Raw genomic sequence first — 23,485 nt, 5'->3', positions numbered from 1 at the left:
GGAGCCTAAGGTCTAAACCGATCCTACCGCTTCGCCAAGTAGCAATCTTGAGCAGAACTGGAGCAGGAGTTCCCCCAAGACCGCCTAGAAGATGCTTGCCGCTCTGCGAGTCGTCAAATTACGAATAGCACTGCGGCAGTCGAGCACGATCGGCCCGAACGAGAGCCATGTGAATACTATGTCTAGGACTTTCAAAGGCTAACGTGATCGACGGAAACGAGCGCAACTCGAGCGGTTTGAATTCTCGACCGGATTTGAGAGAGGGGAAACGACTTGATCGTATTTTGAATTAGTCATGAGTTGCCGAGATGCGTAGGCCAATTAACGGGGTCTTGGGGATAAATCCAGAGCAAGCCATCCTGATAGACTCCGTGAGTCAGAAGTTAATGTGCCAAAAGGACGCCACGGTGGCCCAGGGGGGGTTAGTTAGGCAGCCTCGAGGATCAGCCCCGGCCGGCAAATGGACAGTCCGGGGCTGACCATGACGTTCCCCATTCTGCTTGGTCCAAAGTCAAGCCACCTACGGAAGCGTCCTCCTTTAATGCTTCGCTAAAGAATCGCTGACCATTAGTGGATATCATTATGTAGGAACGGAGTTCGGGACGGCTACCGGGAACACTCTCGCCTTTGTTAGGAAGTCCTGCTAGGTGAACGCTACGATGTCGCACGCTACCCAGTCCTATAACTACATGTAGGTAAAATGGACTTTTGCGCTCGCGGAAAGTACTTCTGATATGATTTCATGTCTTAGTAACTGCGTCTAAAGCAAGCCACAACCTTAAAAACAACCAATGCCCTGCCTCTGGGTGTTTCATGGCCAGCGCTATAATAGAATACGACGAGCGGATGGTATACCAAGACTCGTGGAACTTGGTGTGTGCTACGCGGAAGGACGTCAGCCCCGGTCCCGAAGGCAACACCCAGAAGCCGAGAAGATTCCTGTGGCCAGCTCGGGAGCGATAGACGCGAGTTCGCGAGCTAATCAATTGTTTATAATCGCGGAAGGATCTCGAGGGGGATCTAGCGCTGAATTGGTTACCTAGGCGCATGTTAGGCGCTATGTGAGGGTCGTACAGTAGTGTGGTACCGACTTCGTGCCAACATCCAGGGCTCTCTCTCCACGGGTTGGTGTCGGAACCGATGGGATCACCGAGGGGGCTGCGTTTTAACCGAGTTGATTCCGCCTTCTCATTCGACAACTTGCTGATCCCTTTCCTTATCGTCTTTCTCTCTTTATATAATGTTACACAAACCTCCCACGCAACGCAGGATTCGGCATGATTCCGCGGCTGTCTGATGCCATCTCCTCAAAGTACGTTAACAATTTCTACACTGATTCTCATTTGTGTAACAAAAGGAAGATGAGGATAGGTTATAATGACCTATATTATGATTAGTGTATTGGTCTTATAATGTTTATTTTTATTTTCTAATCACCTTTTTCCCTTAATTTATTTTCTGGTTTCGAGACGGAGAGCTCTATTTTCAGCACGCGATTTTCGACTTCTCTTGATTTTCTCTAGCTCAGCTGCGCAAGGGTTCGCTTGTTCCCGCATTCACATTCGCATTCTCAGCAGCTCAACGAAATCCTTTTGTGCAACCCTCACAGCCCGAAATCGCCAACTCTCCGCATATCAGAGCACCAATGGCTGAGCAGACCCAAGACATTGTTCGGTTACACAAGCCATACATAATGTTCTTATTTCTATCGTGTAACCGGTCTGCGCCTTAGCAGATGCTCTCTTAGTCGTCCTTACACGAGCAAAAGCAAGCGATCATGCCCGTGACCTCCCAAGGTGTCGCGTTCGACCGTTTCAATGAGAAACTAGGCGCTCAAATCAGCCTTGTCGATATTAATTCTTGTCACCCGCAGCGATGACTGTCTCTTCTCTTTCGTCCTTTTCAGGAACCTTACTCTCCTTTCATCTCGCATCGCCGAGGCCATGTTTGTAAGGAAAAGATGCCTACCTAGTTACCTCGTACCAAACTTAGGTACCGAGACTAGGGTCCCCGAAACGACGAATGGAAGTAGCAATTAGAGTTGCAGTTTCCCATTCCTTTTTGTCGCCGGGTGCTACATGTCTGCGGGTGAGCAGGTGGGGTTCTAGTCATCCCGGTCGTACCCCATCCATGAATGGGAAGTTGTCAATTGTCGGCTCCGGTGTTCGGGGCAGCTTCTAACTCCGGGCAGTAGCACTGCGCTATTGTAGCTACCGTACCTACCATTTATTATCACCCACATGCCTGAGCGTAGGTATCGTAAGGTCCGATCTGACCAATCTCCATTCCGTGTTCCTACTTCTGCCCCACGTATCGAACATCTGCAAGGGCTTTTGGGCTCGCACACATCAACGCGGTTAACATGATCTTGGCTAGGCGAAGACAACTACAACAATCACGGATGCATATCTTCATATTCCTGCGTCTTCTACGATCCTTGTGATACTTGGACCATTCATACTAGCCAAGCTTCTATGGGTACGCTGGAGCCAGTAAGATATTAAAGGCGGTGGCTGACTTAAGATTAAACTTAGCAAGGTACAGTCGTAAGACAGGTATCGTATACAATATCTCCCTCCATACGTCACACCATCGCTTTCGATTACACAAAATCGTCACTGGAATCCGGGCACCTGGCTTCGGCCTCTTGGTCCCTGCGCCTCTCTGAATTTGCTACGCCTGCCACGCGACTCCAGTCGGATCGTGCCGTTCGACGACCCGAATCTTCATGACTGATTGACGGCTATTATAGATACTGCGAGGCAGACCAGAATCAAAATACCATATGTCTTGATTCACCTAAGCCTTCACCGCTAAGTTCATGTATAGACTCAAGTTTAGATCCAAGTCTTACCTAACAGCGCCGTTAGGTCATGACTTGTCTGCAGGTCAGCTACCATCCACCCAACCGTTCGTAAGCTTACGCCTAGACTAGGCGTGTTCTTGAACACGATACCTGTCGCCAGCAGGTAACAACGAGTACCCTTCGGGCCCATCTACCTAGTGGTAGCATGCTTCGATATCTTGTTCGTCTTATATTTAGGTCGACTATCGAATTCGAATCTACTAATTAGCAGTAGCTGAGTTATCGGTATAATTACTGAGACTCGGAGCAACGTTACTTAGCTGCCTGGAGGAAAAGTAGGTAACCAGGCAGCCACTTTTGACCACTCGGGGACTTTCAAGTGGTGGTTCGAGCGACGAACGTTACCACACATTCTATCTCAGCTACTTTATTCCCACGACAGAATCCCGGACTCAGCCTCAGGGTCTTACAGAACCGAACTCCGAAGGCGTTTGGATATACGCACGTCAGTACGAGCCTCCAGCTGGTCGTACATGATCATGTCGGGGACCTCACGACGTTGGACATTCGGAAATAAGCTGCCTATGTCAGGTGTCAGGTACCACCATCACATAGCTTACCCACCTAGTTGATTAGATGCTATATCTATGAGATTAAACTATCATCCAGCATAGATTCGGCATGGATCTTTCGGTTCCCTTACCGAGATTCTGGACCGGGGTTTGGCTAAGCCACCTCACTTTGCTTACTCGTGTTAGGGGTCTTAGGGGAGTCTTAGGGGAAGTCTTAAGGGGGGGCTAAAGATGATCACCCGTCAACCTGAGTAGATAGGCCGACGGTTGCATACGGCACAAAGCTGCGATCGTGCCGAAATCTACATACGGGGAAATGGAATCTATCAATTTTCCACCGCCGATGGGATAATTCCAAATCCGATTAACTCCACTAGTTTTGTTCCAGGTCGGCCCTAAAGAATTACACGTTAGAGGTATGGAAGAGGCTCGTATGTAACTAAGTTGCATATAGTACATTCTTTATTACGTTCTTCTTAGGCAGCTACACCATAACATCCGATTACCAACCTATTCATAGTCACTTTGGCAACGAATGATTACTAATCGGTGTTTTCTCGTGTCATGGAGTGTTTGCATATCTCCGATCACATTCGACGTAGGTGATAAAACCGTCCGATTTTGATATATCCAGTCGGAGCCTCCGTTTACTTCGTTAAAGTATCGGAGACTTTGGCTAGCTGGGCCTCATAACTCCGGAGGCACCATTATTGGTAGTGTAGTTGACGTGGAGATATCTTATTGGAAACCATAGAAAATGATATGATATATCTTCAAAGTAGGTATCAATCTAATATCTGTTAGTTTAGCCACATGCCTACCTACCAAAGTAGTGTAACATACGCATATGGAATGTAGTTTCGGATTTGCTTCTTGATCTAGTAAAGGTAATTAATAGAGATGAGTCACTGGGTGAAATTTGGTGTATTGGAAATCTCACTATTACAGCTTAAAGGACTATACCCCTAGGATATTTACTTGATACATCATATTTTTGGACTATGGCCTGTTAGGACGTAGGGACTGAGCCCTATGCTTGATAGTCCCACTTGCCCATTGATCCAAACCACCAAAAGACGAGAATCTACAAGTCGGACAACTCGCGATCTATTGCAGGCGATATAGCTAGTCCGTCACATGGCCCCTATTATTGGACGTGGATTATCTAGCTAGGGATGACTAAATGCGAGTAGATCCGTCTTCAGTCTGAAAGGTAATAATCACACAACTAAGAAGACGAATACCTTCGAGTTTTCTTATATCCGAAACGTTATACATGAGATCGACTTTGGTTTGTTGAACCTATGACTCCATGGATGCCTACCCAGGTAGGTAGCTATCTCCTGATTCCGATGATTTGAGAGATTTCTGATTGTTTTCGATTCTGCTAAGTCCCCTAACGACCTAGGTACGCAGCTTTCCATCAAAATAAAATAAAATTGTTTGGGCCGGGTTATGGGAATGGTGTATCAAATACCCCTTTTCAAACCGTGGAGTTCACCACCGCATAGTTCCAAGTACATCTAGTCTCTGCATCAAAACAACAATAGTTCCTTCGCTTATTCATTTTTCTATATAAATCGCAGTCATCTAATAGTTATGGACCGTCCTAAGATACTTTCATTTATGACGAGATTCCCCTTTAATCTTTCACAATTAAACATTTAACAATGCCCCTGAAGGGTTACATAATTTAACCTAACTCAGGTCCTTTGATGATTACATATATATATTAAATAGAAACTCAATTCTCTTCAGAGTTTGTTAGAATGAGAAACTTTAAGAAGCTTTAAAAAGAGGTTATGTTATTGCCCCATTTTATATTTATGAATATGCCGAGATAGCAATCAAAAAGTTCCCAAAAGCACATTTAATAGTTGCATAGCGAGTCACCATAGTGCGGAATCCAAAGCAAAGAAAATAAAGACTAATATTAAGAGTGGCTTAAGCCAGCCTAGTAAAGAACGGACACTATGTTTTAGTTTTTAGGCGTTTTCTGTACTGTAAATCAAATTCCTCCAAATTAAAGACCATTGCCTGCGATGGCTGCCAGCTTCCAACAAAAACCACCTCTTTTCTGCAACCACCTTTTTGTCCTCCGCTGAGTGTCCAAAGAGTAAACCGAAGCAACCCGTCTATCATCCATCACTTGTCGTCATTGTCACCGGATTTGCTCCCGAAGAAGGTGGCGACGGAATCGAAACTCGTCCTTTGCCTCTCTGGCCCGCGATGCCGAACCCGCTCTAGTTAGAGGGAGGGTGGGGCTTGCCGGCGGGAGGTGGGGGAGGGCCCTGGGGAGGAGGAGGAGGAGGGGGAACACCTCGAGCAGCGTGAGGTGGGGGAGGTCCCTGAGGGGGAGGAGGGGGAGGAGGAGGGACACCTCGGGCAGCCGGAGGGTGCGGCTGGTTGACGGGAGGTGGGGGAGGAGCACCACCCTGAGGGGGAGGTGGTGGGGGAGCATCCCGAGCCTCAGGAGGGTGAGGCTTGTTTCCCGGAGGGGGAGGGGGAGGGTTGGCTCCCTTTGGGGGCGGCTTCGGGCCACCGCGACGAGCCGGGGGATGCGGCTGGTTGGCGGGAGGAGGTGGGGGAGGAGCACCGCCCTGAGGGGGAGGCGGGGGAGGAGCGTCCCGGGCCTCGGGCGGGTGAGGCTTGTTGCCCGGGGGAGGAGGCGGCGGGGGAGTGCCCTTAGGAGGGGGCTTGGGGCCGCCGCGGCGCTCCTTGGGAGGCGACTTCTTGGGAGCCGGAGGCGGGGGAGGAGGCGGGTGCGGGTGCTTCTTGTCGTCCTCGCGCTTCACGGCCGGAGGGGGCGGGTGAGGAGGCGGGACCTGGCCCTTGTGAGGCGGATGGTGGGCGTCGTCCCTGACTGCCGGAGGATGCGGGGGGTGAGGGGTGTTCGGCTTCGGCGGGTGGTCAGCCGGCATGGCGACGGCCATGGAGACCAGGAGGGTAGTGGCGACAGCTGAAAACTTCATATTGTCGGATTTTTTGTCGTCGTCAAGACTAGGTAAATAAGAATTAAGATGTAAAATTGTTTTTTTGTGATTATTGAGATTACAGCTGTTGTTGGACACTCAGTGTTGTGGTTGCTGATGAGGAGAAGAAAAAAATCGAGATGAATGAGTCTGGGAACTCAGGACTTTATACGCATCGATGAGGGCATACAAAGATCAATTTCCATCTATTGAGCACTGATGATGTGATTGTCTCTGAGCTATCCGCGTCGTCATCCTCCCTCAGAGATCCATACGAAGATCAATGATCTCCATTGCCCAATGCGCACCCTACTACACGTTTATTGCCATCGTGAAGACAACTCCATGTCTGCGAAATGAACCCCTTCACGGCAACGGCATGTGGTTAATTCTCATTACATGATGTAAATTGACGTCGCCCTGCCACAGCCCTGTGCCGGAGGCCGATCTTCACGAACGCTACCTCGAAACATGTCAGAAAAGAATCGAATTCAGCCGTTTTGTCACAGCTTACGACGCCGCGTTTATTGCTTAGCAGGGGAACAACCCATTCAAGCCTGAGCTCACGACATAAGATAGGGTGATGTCGTTGTTCGTTTGTGGGGACGACTGCGGCCAGGGTGGATCTTGGCTTGGGAGAGCTTGCGTGTCCTGCGTCTTGAATGCCGGAACCCTTGCTAATAATCAAGCTAATTTTAACGTCTTCTACCGCCCATTCCTCGACGACCCCGGTCGAGCCCAGCCCTAGTCCAGTCCTATTCAGGCAATGTCCAAACAAGTACGCGTTTAAATCTCAATCTGAAGACACCAGATTGGATATGCCGTTTCACTAGCTGCGGTGGATTAGTACCAAATGAGCTTGACAGCTCTACCCCTGCGCTTCTGGAGAAGGGTTAGCTCTTTATTCCGACCGGGTCTGACGGCCCTTGGCCTGGAGAAAGCTCCTATTTTACTTTAAAGTGAGGCACTAGCAACACAACAAGCTAGTTCCGCTCTCGGTAGACATGATACTCGACACGACTCAAATCGGTACCTGCCAAGTAATGGCATGAGTTACCTAAAACTTACAATGACAACGTCGCATGATTGGGTCATTTCCTTGGGGGCGGACGTACAGACAGGCACACCCGGGATCAGATTCACATTGCCGTTCGATCTCCGGACACCCCAGGGAGGCACCTGGCAGGGCTAGGCCCGAGTCCATGCCGTAGTGTCACCGGGATCATAAACAAGATATGGAGAATTATTATTGCGTCTTGCTCCCCCCTTAACTAGTATCAAACATATCCATGGAAAAATCTCGAAACCGAAGATCTCACTAGAAGAGTATAGGTAATATGACTGAGATTTGTTGGCGACGCGCGGTAGAGGGTTTCGGCAGTCAAACGGCCAGCTCATATGGCCCAAATCCTACGGGTTGGTACTCTACCTCAGATCTTCAAATCGAGGATGAGGAGTGAACATGGATAGATGATCCGTTCAGCAAATCACAAGCTTAGCCCCAGCCAGGTGACTTTAGGCCTCACCGGATCTGACTTTGCCACAGCCGTCAAGAATCCTTGGTACCTGCATCTCGAACTCTAAGAGACGCGTACGTTGAGCTCATTTTTTATATTATCGATTCCCGTAATGGATTAACACAAGGCATGCAAGACTGCCTTACCAGCCTTCCCCTCTCGATGACCCGTTAGTCAGGAGACGAGATATCCGTGAGTTCCTTGATCGTGGCGGTGAAGTTAATAAAATGGAAACTTAGCAGCTGTAGGTCAAAGTCCAAGCGGCCCGTACGTCGAAAAGCAAAATACGAAAATTCCTTCAAGAAGGAAGGAGATCACCGTGGACACGTCGCCCTTCACAGCTATGAGAGGATGATGACATTCGAAGGAAGCAAGACGACATATAGTGCTCATACAGCTCACGCAATACGAGATGTGATAGATGTAACGATGACCGTTTCTATTACAAGATGATATGTTCTATCGTGTAGTAGTATACTGTCATCATCCATACCACGAGGACACATCCACCCTAGGAGATAGAAATCTAGACTCCCAAGTACTCTGGATCCCTTGGAAACCAATAGTAATTTGTAGTTGTAAAAGCTTAATGACACACCAACCCACCCTGTCAAGCACCTCGTGGATTCGGCAGTTGGAAAAAAGCTTATTCTCCCCCTAAATCGAATTGTGAACTTCTGCATGTGTACCGAGGTGTATGTGGAGGTAAGGGATGGGGAACGGGCCCAATAGTACGGTAGAGGAGCAGCCAGCGCTGGGAGTCCGCTTTTCTTACAGGAAACACACTAGAAGATCGCTCATCGTACCATAGAAATGATTGACTTGAATGCGTACGTAATCCCAATGACCGTGGTTTAGTCGTTCCAAACTTTGTGAGCTCCAAATAAAATTGGACGGGTACCAACCCGCAAAAACGTTCCAGAAAAATCTTAGCTCCTGCGCTGTACTCAGATTCGTGAACTTGCAGCTCTACCCCCTTAATTGGGTAAATAGGTCCGAATGTTGACGACATTGCTCATACAGATGGCTGTGTCTTGAACCCCTGAGGCGACCGAGCGAGACCACATCGCAATACACCAAGAGTTTTATCACAAGCAGCTAATGACGGAAACAATATGATATGAGTATTTCCCTACTCGTTTAGGTTAGGGCAAGACTTGGGAATTACTGCCCTAGCTGTCATTATTGGTTCTAGCAAGTCTTCCAGTCAAGACGGACCTGAGTAACACAGGAAAATCAGGTAGAGAATATTTTGCCAGATACATGGAAAATCATAAAAGGGAAGGCATAGGAGTCGCCGTCGTCGGTATGGATCGAAAATCACCTGGGATAGCTCAGCCTTCCCTATTTTCCTAGGGGGCTCCTTGACCGCACATTCCATCAATCTCCTCCGCAGCTGAGCAAATTTCCGACTCATGCAGCTAAACTTCATGACAACCCCTTGTCAAAATGGCCGCAAATGGCACACTGCAGAAAAGCAGCGACGAATGAATAATTTTACGCCCCTTAAGGAGAGCTGGAGAGGCGCCCATGTGTATTTTGATCGCATCAAAAGTCCGTAGAATAATGACGGGAAGAACCGTGCAAGATTTTCGTGTACCCCGGTTGGACTGAGTCCAGAGATTCCAACAGTTCTACTCGAATTTATCCCATGGCAGAGAAATGCGGCGGATGTTTCTTGGTGGTTGGAACTGTGACCAAGGCCCATATCTACGAGCTTATCACTTTGACACGTTCACCCGCTTATACGACCGTAGAAGTCGGTATGGAAGGATGAGAGACAACAGACTTCGTCCATCGATCTAATTATACGGTTAACTCAGAGGCCCTTGGCGAGACACATCTCCTACGACAGAATTATTCCCCGATTGATTAGGTAGCCAAGCCTCGCCGAATCGAACCGAAGTAGCCTCTATAGGTTACGAGAACGCTATTCAAACATATTTCCAACCTCGCTTCTCCGGTATCGACGTGCTGCGAATAATTATGGATAAGAGATGGTCAGAGGTCGAATTGAGCCAACAAGCCATATTTTTCAAATCCTACAATTTGGGCTTCGTAGTCTGCTTAGGAGGAGTTCTGATAAGCCTTTTCATCTTCGGAAGGAGGTAATGGTGATCTAGCATAGTGATAATTTTGATCTGCTATGTGCCTTGTACTTAGAGGGGGAAGTATTAGGGAAGGAGATACGGTCGCGTTTAATATATATAAAAAATAGTCAGAATATCTTAAAAAAGCTTGATTAGTTGTGAAGGGTGTTTTTTCTTGGAACTTTCCCAATGTCGTCTTTCATTAATCTATAAATGACGGTACGTATGTATCTTTCGAAAGTTAAGGCGATGGAGCAAAAATATTGATATGAATACTTAAGTATATTCGTTGTTATTATATATATCGTCGCAAGCTTCGAATAAAAAAATCGGGGGTATTTTTTCTAAGTAAATTATTATTATTTAATTATAATATTTCAGGTTTATAAAAAAAATATCGTTTCAAAAATAAAAGTTTAATGTTTTTTAATATCGAACATGGTAGCAATGCGCATGCCCGTGAGATTAAATAATTCTATAGCTAGAATCTTAACTAATGGATCTCGAAGCTTATTTAAAGACGGCGAATCTGTCGCAGATAAGTACGTGGAAAGAAAGGATATGTATGTAGATGGATATGTGCTCACCCCTTCCTGCTTTATTAATTGCCAGATGAAGGAAATTAAAGTAGCGACTCCTGTAGTCAAAGGAACATATTGCCCTGGCGATGTGAGAGAGGATACGTCGACTATCCTATTCCACTTCAAAATCAGCTCGATAGCTGTTATGGATACGATAAATGATATCAGACCAAGTATTCCATAAGGTATACGATAACTTCTTTAGGGATGTCAGCGGTGAATAATCAAGATAACGACCACACAATTACCTGTGGTTTTTCACTTAAATAGGAGTAACAAGGCGGATACCACGTTCTCCATGCGGAGGAAGATGACAACGTTGTCGCATTCGGCGATAAACCAATTTGATTCTGTGCCGGAACTGTCTCATTTGTGCAAAGATTCTCGAGCTTAGTTTTAGCGGATCATCAGATGCATTGGATTCTGCGGTCTGCAACTGGTCGTAGTCTGAGAAGAACAGCCGATACACAACCGAGTCCCGAATAGCAGTGTTGATTTCTGGAATCAGGAGAAAGCCAACTGTGGGAACAAGTGGAACCAACGGGGGGAGAAGAGGCATGATTAATATAGAAAAGATGTCTCGGAGGTCGCAAAAGCTTTTGCTTGGGTCCAAAACTGGTGCGAAGAAGAAGTGATATGTTCCACATGGCATCCGAGCGAAAAACTGGTCGTAGCCATAAAAACAATAGAAGATTCCATGATATGCCATCATAATATGTGTCAGATATTGAATTGCTCTGTGCCATTCTAGACCGATCCACTGGGCATGATCCCCAAGTGGTACTTCGTTTGGCGAGAAAGCAAAGACACATAGGGAGCCTCCCCAATAGAACCAGTAGAGGATTTCAATCTCGATCCCGAAAATACACGCTTCGTCAAAGGATGACACGAAAGTGGCGGTACATATTGCCAGTGAGAATATCAGATAGAATTTTTGGAATTCCTTGCGGCTCTCCGACAGGAAGTTATTCGACAATATAGACGCAATCCATTGTATATATATGCCGAAGCGAACTCCGAGCCCATATAAATCGCTATTACCTTCAAATCCCTGATCACACAATTCCTGATTAGAACTGATGTTGAGGAATTCCCCCAGGCCGAATTTGGGGCATGAGAAGTTTGGTGGATCACTAGGATCACTGAAGTCGAAGACCCTAAGAAACTGTACCCGGTAGATGTCCTCAGCAAAGAGTGAAGATTGTTGTTTTCCTACACGACTTTCGCATCCTCTGGGAGACAGAGGCACAGGTCCGGTAGCCCATGGTGAGAAAGAGCCACCATGACGAGTGTCCGTCCAGGGTTCACTGATAAGTGGGATGGCGTAATAAAATATGCAGAGAAAGAAAGTCCAGGATGCGAAACAGATTAGCATGGCAATGACCTTCTTCCGAAGTTCCAACTTCATTATCCCCCCATTTCCAGCCATCCTAAGTAAAATCCAGAACAGAAATATCATCATAGGGAAAGCAAGCGTCAAGAAATATTGCGAAAGGCGATAACAATAAAAATAGCATTGGGAGCAAGTACCAGTGTGAATACGCGAGCACCAGAAAAGAATCATAACAGATACCAATCCGATAATTGATAAGAACATGGCGAAATAGACGCCAGGAATCATTTTGTGGATGAGTCCATTATGTCCCCATTCTTCGTCTCGCATAACGGGAGGTGAACCGAATTCCAAACTGACGCTTTGTCTTTCTTGGGCATTTCCGTGAGCGTGAGTCGAATCTCGAGCGACAATGTTATTTGGTAGAGTTATACGCCTTCGGGGGATATCCGGGTCCTGATTCGGATTCGGACTTGGAGATATCGGGGATGTGGATCTCGGTGAGGCCAAGCACGGCCATAGCGCCTCGGCGGCCTGGTCTGTTTTTACAGAGTAAGTGTCATGATACCAAGATGGATAACCCGCCTTACTAGTCTGTTGCGAACCCATCATATCTATTGTAAACTTGCCGTCTTCGATAAGTTTAAGATTGAGAATGTCGGTTGAACTTCAAGAAAAAAAAAGGACGGAGATTGAGGCTGAGGGCTAAGTTTTGCGTGTCATCCGTACCCCGCTTTTTTAAACTCGCTGTGCTCACTGCCCCCTAGCACTGCCAACTCTAGGTAAAGCAGGTAAGCCTGGAGACCACTTGCCTAATACTTCGTACAACCTCATCTAATCCTTCACTCTCACCTTCTAATGACACCCCCAAAAAATGATGATTTTTACCTCTGCAAACTCTTGAAGCTTGCGTATCTCTAAACCCACATGAACAATGTCGTCGACATCAATCACCACCTCTGTTCCCATTGGACCTATTATAGAATGGTGCCTCCTAGTCCAATCCCAGCGCATAACAATCTTCAATTAGGTATCCCCAGCTTACCCGAAACGCCATCTCTGCCAAAGATTAAGGCTTTGAAAGCATATACTGCAACGGCTTTATCATTAACAGCTTTTGCCTGTGTCAAATACAGTCACAGGTTGCTATTATCGACGTCGTACAAGTCCGGGGACTGTGTGTCATTGCTTTTAGTATGCCAGGGCACATACCTACCTATTCAAGTGACATGGTCTTATTACCGATGATGCGCGCTATAACGGGTGAAAATAAATCTTGAGGAGACCGAGGACAAAGTGCCCTGTGCTTTCGCCATACGTGGCACCAATGATCATAGAGGTATGCTCTTCCTTGCAGCTGATATGCGGCCGGCCGTCTCTTCGTCACACAAAGGCGACAGGTTAGCGATCGTCAGGAGAATAAGCCCGCGGTTTGTTACCGATGTTGATGTCTATACCGTCCTGACCGTCGTGGCAGCGTGGCTTTTCGGATTACGCAAGTAGAGGCCCCGAGTAATTTATCGACAAAGTTAACACGGTCGATCCGAGCTGCAAGATGTAGTAAGGATAAGCTTTCGTCATCGTCGAAATTCATCATGGCGTTGTGATTTCATTGGGCGCATGAACATAATTTGATTGCTTTTTATTGGACGCGCCATTTTAGCATCCGTCCAATTTTCATTGGGTGTTGGGCTTTGGTGGATTTGGTGATGAGCGGTGGCTAAGCAGCTCTAAGCACCCTTTTGGGTTGAGATCTCACAGCCTCTTGTAGATCACTCTCCTGATCATCAAATTCGAACCTTGGAGGGAAGAGCTCAAGGTTGAAAACACGCAATGGACGCGTCTTCATCGACTCCTCATTCAGCCCACCTACACTATGAGCTATAATGGCAGGATCGATACCGTTAGTTTTTTGGGGCTCATATTAGACATTAGATCAAGGATGACTTCACTAAACCTTCAATCGATAATATGGTTGCCGAACTATGCCGAGCTATGACCTGGGGTGGGTAAATTATTATAGCTATATCCATACTACCGACTAAGAAGGCTGGTCTCTACTCAAAAACTTCGAATCCGACAATGTCCGGAGCAGACGAAGCCTCGTATGCTGCGAGCACAACCTGGTTTGCGCCAGCCACAAACCCGTCCACTTCGATGAGCATCCTATCGGACTCATACCAGTCACCTCCCGAGATAGGGAATGCCCATCTCTTAGCGGTGCCTCCGTTGACTGCGACCGTCATATTGCGCGTGTTAGTTCCCCAGCCCCAGGCGGTGTCGAGAGCTACGTCGTAGTTGATGAAGTCAATCCCGAGCAGCTTCGTTCCCGCGGAACCTACAGCGACAGAGTTGAAAGTCGCGGTGGCTCCCTCGCTAGGAATGCTAATCTTGTTGCCCTTGGGCGCGCACGTACCCGCACCGCAATCAACTTCTTGCGCGCTGCCACCAAAAGTGGCGTTTGCCGCCGAGTAATACTTCCCCGTCGACTTGGGCAGAGCGTTTGACTCGATGATGTCGCTCAGCACAAGAAGTCGTAGTTCGTGGCCCGCAAGCTCGAAGCTCTGGACGCCGGATACTGCGCCGATGTCTTCCGCTGCCCAGACGTCGCGAGCATTGGCAGACGAGATGTTCACGACCGAGAGATCGAACTCTACCGTCTGCGAGTCGTTTTTCCAATTTGCGATGCCGAGGACCGTTCGCGATCCGGATAGTTCGCCGGCCCAGATATCCCATTCTTCTTCGGTGTACCGACGGACGAGCCGCGCTTGCTTTGCTAAAGAGTCTTGGTCGATCGCTATGACTTCTTTGTTGCTTAGTACAGCAAGAGAGGCGGCCGATGTAAGCTTCGTGCTTGTCGGCGCTCCGATGTTGAGAGGCGACTTGTTAAGTGCCCACATGCTGAAGTGAAATTTCTCCTCTTGGAGAGATAGAGCGTTAAGACCAACGCTGCATGTGTTAATATCTCGACGAATGCGACTTTGCGGATGTGAGCTTACATCAACATATCCATATCGGGATAGGCACCAACCGTAGTCGACCTGTAATATGGAACGACTTGGTTTGTAATTCGCCATATGCTCCTCCATGCGTTATAGATATCATTGCTGATCCTGTAGACGTTGCTAATAGGCGGCGCCCAGTCGCCTATATCTTCGCCGACTCCCCATTGGCATATGAAATAGGCGATGTCTCGGTCTACCCCATCCAACACAGCGGCCATCTTCTCGTGACGCGCCGGCGATGTGGACACCGCTGACGTGTAGTCTGCTTCGATAGTTGGGGACGAAGCATAACAGTTATCGTATCTGTAAGAGTTGAGTTCGAAAAACTGCCTTCACATCCTCAGGAGTTTCATACTCACTTCAAAGAATCACCACTCCAGTTGGCAAATGTCTGCGCGTCTATCTCTTCGTATCCTGTACTTGAATTAGAACGATTACCGAAGCACCCGGAATGTTCTCGACCTTCGTACCGAGAGAAGCTGGCAGATCCGTCGAGCCGCATTGGTAATATCCCGCACCCGAGTAGAGACCAAACTTCAAGCCCAGGCCATGAATGAAATCCCCTAAAGCCACTCCTCCGGATGGGAATAGGTCGGTATTCCATTGCAGACGGTCTTCAGAATCTCTCTCTTCTGCCATCCATCCACAATCTGTCGTCACGTATTCGTACCCCAAGTCGGCCAAACCCAGGTCCACAAGTCCTTGAGCATTGGTATGCATAATGTCCTCGGTAGGGTTACAGCCATAATAATTATAACTGTTCCATCCCATCGGCGGTGTTTTCGACTTATAGAGGGCAGCCTCTACCGAAGCCCTTAGGAGGAGCGCTGATACGATTACAGTCTTCATCGTGCCTTTATTCTTCCTCGACTAAGCCTTGACGGCTTTGGAGATGAGTCGCTGTGATGACTTGGCGTGCGAACTTCTTGGCAACCTATGATCCTTTTTGAGAGCCATGATGCCTTTAATAGGTATGTTGTGGTAGCTGCCAAGGAAGCTCTGCTCGGTCGATCGAAGCCGACGATGGCTCGATGTCACCATATAAATGCATTTGTAATTCTCCGTGGAGTCGATTTTCCCATCTCCAAATACCTACGAAATCCTGTTTGCGGGGAACCTAGTCCAGGAACGATCTTCTCCACACACAAGCTCACGTAACAATCCAGGCACCGCGAGATCCCATAGAAGCGGTCCTATGAAAACTCCACGAATGAAACCTGTTTTGATTTCTCCAAATACATGTGAATATTGATCATCTGACTAAATGTAACCGAGAATCATTCGCAACAGGAAAAGGCTTACGTACATGAACCATTCGATGATACTTCATATGTCTTGAATTGGGGGAACAGCAATTATTCCTCAGTGAATAATACTGTGCATAACAGTATTAACACTATGTAATATGCGGAATAATCCAATTGAATAAATTCTTAGTAATTATTCTGATCAGCCTTTTCATCTTCTATTAAATCTTGCTTAGAACGATTTCAACATAAAGGCGCCTGGTAGTTAGGTAAACATCTATTGAAGCTATAATGATGCGGTATAATGAAGACTTTAAGCGACTCCTCTTCCTTCGCGCCTATTACCATCACGTCTTTGGCGACTGGATAATCGCAGCCTAAAAATAGCTTCAGCTGAAATCGCCAGGGCGCTTAACGCATCCTGAAAGCTGAAAATGGCCCCCAACGTGTTCCATCTCGTCTCAAGGCTCGCTCTCTACTTTTTTTAAAAACTATCACTGCCTGTGCAATACTATGTTTCGGGGGCTTTTTGACTATAATTATAATATTTTCGGTGTCGGTGAGAATGGTAGAATATAAAAGAATTGGAAATAATTGGTATGGACGACGGCGCAACTGTTGAACTTCAACCTCTCTGCGGAACATCAGACCAGCAATTCGACGATCGTATTCAACAACCGTCAACAATGCCAGCGGCAGGCGGCACAATCTACGATGCTCTACCATTGCCTGCGCGGTCTAAGTTTATCAGGGTCTTAGACATCAAAGGCTCCGCCAACTTGGAGGATCCTCTCATTAGTTATATACAGGTAATTTCTTTAGATCGGGTCTTCGACAACCCCTTCACTGCCCTCTCCTATGTGTGGGGAGGCTATTCTACCCCAAAGGACACCATCCAATGTGGAACGGATAGGATACCAATCACCACGAATTGCAGAGATGCGCTGCGACAGTTGCGGATGAATACTAAAGGCAAGCTGACCATATGGGTCGATGCTATCTGTATCAACCAAGGGAATGACAGAGAAAAAGAAGACCAAATACCCCTCATGGGGGAGATTTACAGTCGAGCGGAGATGGTCTACATCTGGCTCGGCAACGGCTCTCTCGCAAGCAAACGCGCCATATCTTGTCTTTCTCTAGCAGCGCAGCGCAACTACTTGCCTCTGGATCCAGATAGCGTCGACAGAAAGGCGAGCCGGTCCGATAGAGCTAAATTCGCTCTAAAATTACTTCCTCCATATATCTTCTTTAAATCCTATTACAATGGCTGGAAAGAATTCAGACTCCGGCGCGCTTATAAACCTGAAGACTTCGAGGAGCTCCTCGGCAGAGATTGGTTCTCAAGAGCCTGGACATTCCAAGAGATAATCCTGGCTCGCAACTCAGTTTTCGTATGCGGCTCTGATTCTCTCCCGTGGATCGAGTTTATGAGGGGATTTGGAAGCCTGTATAATAGCTCCAGAGCGAGAACCATAACCCCGGTTACGAGGCTCACTCACTACAGCAATGCGCATAATGTCGTTGTTCTCGAAAAAGAACAGCAGACGCCGTCAACACGCTATCTTCCAGACACATTTCGAGCTTTTGAACGAGTTGTACGGCTGTGGACGGGCACTTCGAGGTCGTGGGCAGGGCTTAGAGACAGACCGATAGACTCCGGTCCATGGACAGAATCATTTTACCATTTTCAAGAATCCTACATCAATCTCCACGATTCTCTCCTCCCGCACTCCACGCTCGGAAGAATTTACTATTCTCTCACAAGTTTCGGGTCCCTTCTATTTATATTAATCCCTCCTCTCGCAGTCCTAATTTACCTCGACAACACACGACCTTCTAAAAACGCAGACACGGCTTTAGGCACATGGGCCTTTATCACGGCTCTCCTCCTCTTAGCCCAGTACATATTAACGCGCTGGTCCTGGTGGTGGCTCCCGCGGAAAGGATCATTCGGCGAAGCCGACGAATACAGCGACACACGCATCACACGCACCCTCGTCGAAGGCGTCATACAGACGCTCAGACAGCGCCAAGCCACGAACCCGAAAGATCGAGTCTTCGCGCTTTACGGTGTGCTAGAGCGATCTGGGCTAAGCGATCTGCCACGGCCTGACTACAGCAAGCCCCAAGGAATAATCTACCATGAATTTTTCCAAGACATAATGAGATGGCAGAAATCGAGCATGACCTTGCTACTCGACGCCGGAGCGAGATTGAAGGACAACCCAGATATGCGCGACGCCCCGAGCTGGGTACCGGACTGGAGCAGCCCGCTTCCCGAGCCCACGGTTTCCGCGAATTTCTTCCTGAGCGGGAAAGACAGGAAGTTTGATGCCACGCCGGGGGTCGAGGAGTACGTACGGTTCACCGCGAAGCCAAACGAGCTCGTCATTCGCGGGCACTGGGACGGCTCTATCACCTACGTGACCGACGTGTTCCACGCGGTGCCCAACAACCTCATGTACAACGACATCCTGCAGTATTTGGCGGCACCTCGCGGCCCCATCGCCTCCTTCATAGACTGGACGTGCATCGTCGCGTTTACCTCGCGCCCGCTACGCCCCCGCGTCTCGATGTTTCAAACCAGCGGCGCCACGTACACAGCCCTCACCGGCAAACGCAGCCTGACCACGACGGTCCTGGAACCCGGCGACGACGCGGATCTCTTCGACGCGTACTTCGCGCTCACGCAACAGACGGCCACATACGGCACCAGCGAAACCTTCTGCGCGGTAGAGAAAGTGCTCGACGTGTTCGCGTGGTCGAGGGAGAGCTACGGCGTCGAGAATTGCAACTCGTACGAGGCCCGCATAGGCACGGCACGGGCTCTAGGTCGCGATACTAAGGTCCTGAAGACTTTCATCGAGCTCGTTAACGATCTCGCGCGCAATGAGCGACGGTTGTTCGTAGCGTCGGAGAACGTCGTGGGGTGCGGGTCCAAGGGCGCAGCGGTGGGAGATCGGCTTGCCCTCGTGGCTGGGTTGCCGGCACCGCTCGTGCTGAGGCCGACGGATCCGAAGGTGAAGAACTGGTTCAACGCAGACTATGAAGTCATATGCTCTGCGTTCGTCGCACCTTGGATGGATGGCTCGGCTTGTCGGGCTGGGGATATGAACGAGATCAGGCTAGTTTAATGAAGGACGGAGTTATAGCGGCCGTACTTACGACGCTGCGGACTGAGAAATGAGTTATGACTAACATTTTCTGCGAGGCTTTTAGCATAGTCGGCCCCGACAATAACGATTTGACGACAGGAAGGTGCCGGGCGTACATGATATTGGACCGAAAAGGCCCCTGACCCGATTGAGCGGATCAGTCTAGGATTGGATGGGATTGCGGCTCACTTGAGCAAGATGTATTATTATTTCCACCAAACTCGCTTGACGGGATGCGTTCTGTATGAATAGGTTCTCCGGGGAGATCGGGTTGGCATGCGACCCCTGAATCGTGTAACCAACATGAAAGGCGCTATACTGAACATCGTATGAGATTTCACCAACATCACATCTGACCCAACATCTTGAACGTGAGATCTGACGGGTCGCTCCGTGCCTGCATTATAGCGTGCCGCTCTCTAATTAGGAAAAAGTAAATACCAGAACAAACACTTCAACGTGAAACTATCTCGCCCACTCCCCTTACGTCGCGGCGAACCGCAATAGCCGGCGAAGCGACGACTACTATGAACAAATTCTCTATATAAAGGGGTCGTCAACGACATCTAGGTAATGTGTCTCAGCCAGCAACAACAACAACATTCCTTTCACTACCAATCAACAGCTTAAAACACTCATTTCCAATCTGCTTCTCTCACCGGCATACCCTCATTAGCCCAGGAATCAACCTTCTCAACCAAGTTCACTTACCTCCAATCAACCAACCAAGACAATCACAATGTTCTCCAACGCCCTAGCCCTCTTCGCCCTCCTCGCCACCGCCGTCCGCGGCGCCCCCGCCCCAGCCGGCCCCATGGTCCCCGGCCTCCCCGCCGTACCCTCGCTCCCGAACTTCGGCTCCAGTCCCACGGCCGCCCCGGCCGTCGCAGGCGGAGAAGAAGCACCGGTCCCGACTCAAGCCCCCGGCTTCGGGTTCGGCGGTGAGGGAATGGGCGCCGGTGGCCTAGGCGGAGAAGCCAAGGGCGGCGCCGCGCTCCCGTTCCTCGAGCCGAGGCAGGTGGTCTCGGGCGAGAGGCCGAACCCGCCTACCTTCCACACCATCGTCCCTCTCACCCCGGACGGCAGCACGGCCACGAACCCGGTTCCTATGGACCCTTAAGTACCTACCTAGATCAATTGGTGCTAAGCTGAAGATCTGGTCCGGACCCTGAACCAGAAGGGGGTTGGTGGTTTCGATAGGAAGGATTGGAGAGTGATGGATGATAGGATTGGAAGGGGGTACGACACGACAGGTCTTGGGAAGGCAGGGGGAATGCGCGGATGTCTGCTGTACTGGATACAGATTCGCCTTAACAGGTTCTTTTTTTCTTTCAAATTTTCCTATTTTGTCAATGTTTTTTCACGTACCCCAGAGGTTTCATGTATGCTACTTGCTCATGTAAGAGTTACGAACTGTATGGGTTACTATGGGATGAAAAGGGAGGATATTGTTGTCATATAGCAGTGTTCAGAGCTTGCCTCGACATATTATCCTCGTGTTGCAGGATCGACGCGGAATAAAAAGGTTCTCCCAATTGTTGCTGATGATGCGTAGTGAATAATATTTGATCTATTTGATGCGCGAAACTACCTATAAATTTCCTTCGTCTAGTTAGCATAAGAGGGATAAATAAGTGATGCAAAAAGGAGGAAGCACCCTTCAAGAGGTTGATACCTACAAAAACACTATATTGATTCCATCGGTATGAGTAGTTGTTAGATCTTTATGGACTTCTAGTTTTCTAGTTAAATGGGCAATAAAATATCATTCGAGTCGCTACGCTTCCTGTTCTATACCATAACTTACATACAGTCTGCGTCTCGTCCCCTTGGGTACACAATGAGATCCAACTTGGTGCAATAGAGAGTCTAGAAAATTCCTAATTTACCACCAACAAAGGCTAACGTATAACTATTTCTGCGTCGCGAGCAACGCTGCTTCGAGACCTTCGGCGAACGTGACACATTCGGCAAAGGAATTGTACAAGGGCGAGGGGGCGACTCGAATAACGTTCGGTTTTCTCTCGTCTACGACGATGCCGATCTTCTCAAACTCCTTCATGATCGGACCTAGGAGGCCGTCATCTAGTAGTATGCTCAGCTGAGCACCGCGCTGGTCTGGGTCAGACGGCGTGATTATCCTGAAGAGCTTCTTAGCGTCTTCCGATAAGGCAGACAGAGATTGCTCGAGAAAGGCAGTGAGTTTCATGGACTTCTCTCGCAGTGCCGAGACGCCGCCCGCGAGTTCGAAAACCTCAAGCGACGCGCTCAGGCTCGTGATGTCGAGGATGCTAGGGTTGCTCAGCTGGAACCCGGCTGCTCCTTTGACGGGATGGAACTTGGTTTCCATCTGAAAACGAGTGGCCTTGTCGTTCCCCCACCAGCCTGAAAGTCGCTTGCCGTAGCCCCTCTCGGGTTCAGGGTCGGCTATGGTCGTTGAAACCAGGCTATTACGTGAATTTATGAACATGCCTCCGATACAGCCCGGCCCTCCATTGAGATACTTGTACGTACACCAGGCCGCGGCATCTACGTCCCAATCGTGAAGGTGGAGCGGGACATTGCCCACCGCGTGCGCTAAATCCCAGATGATAAATATGTCGTGCTTGTGCGCAAACGCTGTGATGGTTGGTATGTCCAGCAGCTGACCAGTATAGTACTGGATACCAGGTAGCAGGATTAGAGCGGTATCTGCCGCATGCTTCGAGATGACGGACTGAATATCGTAGGTGGTGAGAAGAGAATCCTCCGAGTAAGGAGACTCTATGGTCACCATAGAGGTAGCTGGGTCGAGGCCATGTTGGCGTATTTGGCTCAGTACGGCGAACTAAGACGTCTCAGCGAAGGCACAATTTTCTGTCGTCATGCGGACCATCCCTTACATGATCGCTCGGAAAGGCCTTATTCTCCAATATGATCTTATGCTTCCCGTTTGGATCGGGTCTGTAGAAAGCTGACATTAATAAGTGTAAATTGGCCGTCAGGGTCTGCATGACCGCCACTTCCGATTCATCCGCTCCGACGATGGGGGACATCAATTTGGCAGCTCGGGAGTCAGCGTCAAGCCATGTTGGTAAAGGAGAGTCGCTTAGTGGCTTGAAATGGCCCTGGACGGCTTGGGTGGACCAGGTTTGGAGATACTGGTTAATGCGAGTTGCCGTCCTTTTGGGTTGCAATCCAAGGGAGTTCCCGCAGAGGTATGTACATGTCGTCGTTTCATCGGTTGGGATTGGGGCGGGATCGGGATCGTTACTATTACGATCTACGGAAGTTCAATGTGAGCGATGTGTTTTTCTCGGTTGCTGACAGACAGACCGGAAAAGGCAGTTCACCTTCTTTCTGCTGCTGGTCCTCGAGAGTCGTTCGTTTGATGTCGGCTTTGCTGGGAATTCGAAATTCGTCTCTCAGGTGACGAAGTACATCATCCCCATCTAAGACTTCAGCCTGAGAACGAAGATTCGAAAACCGAGATTGGTCGGTTGAGGCGCCCATCCTAATGGTCTATGCGCCCGCGTATGTATGTGTCTGTATCTGTATCTGTATCTGTTGTACCTATGAGGTATATAGCTGTATACGGCTATCAGTAGATGCGTAGATGTTGAGCGATGGAATCGGTTGTTCGACTAGCGCGCAGACTATTTCCCGCCGGTCTGGATTAACTGAATCGACTAGATCAAATTGAGTTCGTGGAATAATAGTTGTCGCGGCTTTTCGTTAAACCTTGAAACGTAGTGGTGTCATGAGTTACTTTTCGGCAGTCCGTCCTTTCCAGCTAAGTTTTCACTTTTTTTCTCGCTCGCGATAACCCCGCGATCTACTCCATCCTTTACGGCAAGTGGTAGGTGGGGTTAATGAGCCGGATGATCGATGCAAGCAATTACGTAGTTGAATACTTTGTACATAGATAATATCAGTTTTCAATTAAGCGAAGATATTCGTTAGTCACGATTGATCTAAAAAGACAAATCGATTCAACCTCTTTACGAGATGGAAATCCTCGAATTTTATGCAAAACCGCAACGTGTCCAATGACTCAATGACTAGAACATTGGCGATGGCGACGTGTCGTATCGTGTCGCGTCGCACAGAGTGCCTAACAAGCTTCGTCAAGCTTTCTTGGACAGATCGAATATATTGGTCAAGCATTCATCGAGTATCCATTCAAGCATTGGAGAAGCGTAGGGATGGTGTCAGTCGTTAGATC

At 48.5% G+C, this 23,485-nt stretch overlaps 6 protein-coding genes across 6 annotated transcripts; 2 read left to right on the top strand and 4 right to left on the bottom strand.

Moving 5' to 3' along the window:
• Nucleotides 1-5,621: 5,621 nt before the first annotated feature.
• Nucleotides 5,622-6,350, bottom strand: F4807DRAFT_456705 (uncharacterized protein; the record flags this gene model as incomplete). The annotated part of the gene is made up of 1 exon (XM_048000921.1): nucleotides 5,622-6,350. The coding sequence occupies one exon, from the start codon at nucleotides 6,348-6,350 to the stop codon at nucleotides 5,622-5,624; it is 729 nt and encodes a 242-aa protein (XP_047857883.1).
• Nucleotides 6,351-10,286: 3,936 nt separating this feature from the next.
• F4807DRAFT_261644 (uncharacterized protein) lies at nucleotides 10,287-12,640 on the bottom strand. Its single transcript, XM_047994491.1, has 3 exons — nucleotides 10,787-12,640; nucleotides 10,545-10,737; nucleotides 10,287-10,486 (listed from the first exon to the last, which is right to left on the bottom strand). The coding sequence occupies exon 1, from the start codon at nucleotides 12,481-12,483 to the stop codon at nucleotides 10,801-10,803; it is 1,683 nt and encodes a 560-aa protein (XP_047857882.1). The 5' UTR covers nucleotides 12,484-12,640; the 3' UTR covers nucleotides 10,287-10,486; nucleotides 10,545-10,737; nucleotides 10,787-10,800.
• Nucleotides 12,641-13,451: 811 nt separating this feature from the next.
• F4807DRAFT_410709 (carbohydrate-binding module family 35 protein) lies at nucleotides 13,452-16,130 on the bottom strand. Its single transcript, XM_047996639.1, has 4 exons — nucleotides 15,347-16,130; nucleotides 15,236-15,290; nucleotides 14,871-15,179; nucleotides 13,452-14,820 (listed from the first exon to the last, which is right to left on the bottom strand). The coding sequence occupies exons 1-4, from the start codon at nucleotides 15,723-15,725 to the stop codon at nucleotides 13,929-13,931; spliced, it is 1,635 nt and encodes a 544-aa protein (XP_047857881.1). The 5' UTR covers nucleotides 15,726-16,130; the 3' UTR covers nucleotides 13,452-13,928.
• A 234-nt stretch (nucleotides 16,131-16,364) lies between these two features.
• Nucleotides 16,365-19,641, top strand: F4807DRAFT_261529 (heterokaryon incompatibility protein-domain-containing protein). Its single transcript, XM_047994489.1, has one exon. It carries the CDS (start codon nucleotides 16,723-16,725, stop codon nucleotides 19,258-19,260), a length of 2,538 nt encoding a protein of 845 aa, XP_047857880.1. The 5' UTR covers nucleotides 16,365-16,722; the 3' UTR covers nucleotides 19,261-19,641.
• Nucleotides 19,642-20,020: 379 nt separating this feature from the next.
• F4807DRAFT_456701 (uncharacterized protein) lies at nucleotides 20,021-20,401 on the top strand (the record flags this gene model as incomplete). Its single annotated transcript, XM_048000920.1, has 1 exon — nucleotides 20,021-20,401. The coding sequence occupies one exon, from the start codon at nucleotides 20,021-20,023 to the stop codon at nucleotides 20,399-20,401; it is 381 nt and encodes a 126-aa protein (XP_047857879.1).
• A 452-nt stretch (nucleotides 20,402-20,853) lies between these two features.
• On the bottom strand, nucleotides 20,854-22,998 carry F4807DRAFT_261535 (kynureninase 1). Its single transcript, XM_047994490.1, has 4 exons — nucleotides 22,614-22,998; nucleotides 22,164-22,543; nucleotides 20,939-22,108; nucleotides 20,854-20,883 (listed from the first exon to the last, which is right to left on the bottom strand). The coding sequence occupies exons 1-3, from the start codon at nucleotides 22,771-22,773 to the stop codon at nucleotides 21,194-21,196; spliced, it is 1,455 nt and encodes a 484-aa protein (XP_047857878.1). The 5' UTR covers nucleotides 22,774-22,998; the 3' UTR covers nucleotides 20,854-20,883; nucleotides 20,939-21,193.
• Nucleotides 22,999-23,485: the final 487 nt, after the last annotated feature.

This window comes from Annulohypoxylon truncatum (genome assembly GCF_022578515.1).
Source record: "Annulohypoxylon truncatum strain CBS 140777 unplaced genomic scaffold F4807scaffold_4, whole genome shotgun sequence".
NCBI classification, from domain to species: domain Eukaryota; kingdom Fungi; phylum Ascomycota; class Sordariomycetes; order Xylariales; family Hypoxylaceae; genus Annulohypoxylon; species Annulohypoxylon truncatum.
The sequence above is the reverse complement of the archived record's forward strand: the minus strand, read 5'-3'. Positions and strand labels throughout refer to the sequence as shown.

Coding starts and splice junctions, on each gene's coding strand:
- F4807DRAFT_261644 (XM_047994491.1), bottom strand. CDS start 12,483: ATGATGGGTTCGCAACAGACTAGTAAGGCGGGTTATCCATCTTGGTAT.
- F4807DRAFT_261529 (XM_047994489.1), top strand. CDS start 16,723: ATGGACGACGGCGCAACTGTTGAACTTCAACCTCTCTGCGGAACATCA.
- F4807DRAFT_410709 (XM_047996639.1), bottom strand. CDS start 15,725: ATGAAGACTGTAATCGTATCAGCGCTCCTCCTAAGGGCTTCGGTAGAG. Junction 15,291..15,346: donor GGATCTGCCAGCTTCTCTCG/GTACGAAGGTCG, acceptor ATTCAAGTACAG/GATACGAAGAGATAGACGCG. Junction 14,821..14,870: donor CCCGATATGGATATGTTGAT/GTAAGCTCACAT, acceptor TAACACATGCAG/CGTTGGTCTTAACGCTCTAT.
- F4807DRAFT_261535 (XM_047994490.1), bottom strand. CDS start 22,773: ATGGGCGCCTCAACCGACCAATCTCGGTTTTCGAATCTTCGTTCTCAG. Junction 22,544..22,613: donor GGACCAGCAGCAGAAAGAAG/GTGAACTGCCTT, acceptor GAACTTCCGTAG/ATCGTAATAGTAACGATCCC. Junction 22,109..22,163: donor AGGCCTTTCCGAGCGATCAT/GTAAGGGATGGT, acceptor GAGACGTCTTAG/TTCGCCGTACTGAGCCAAAT.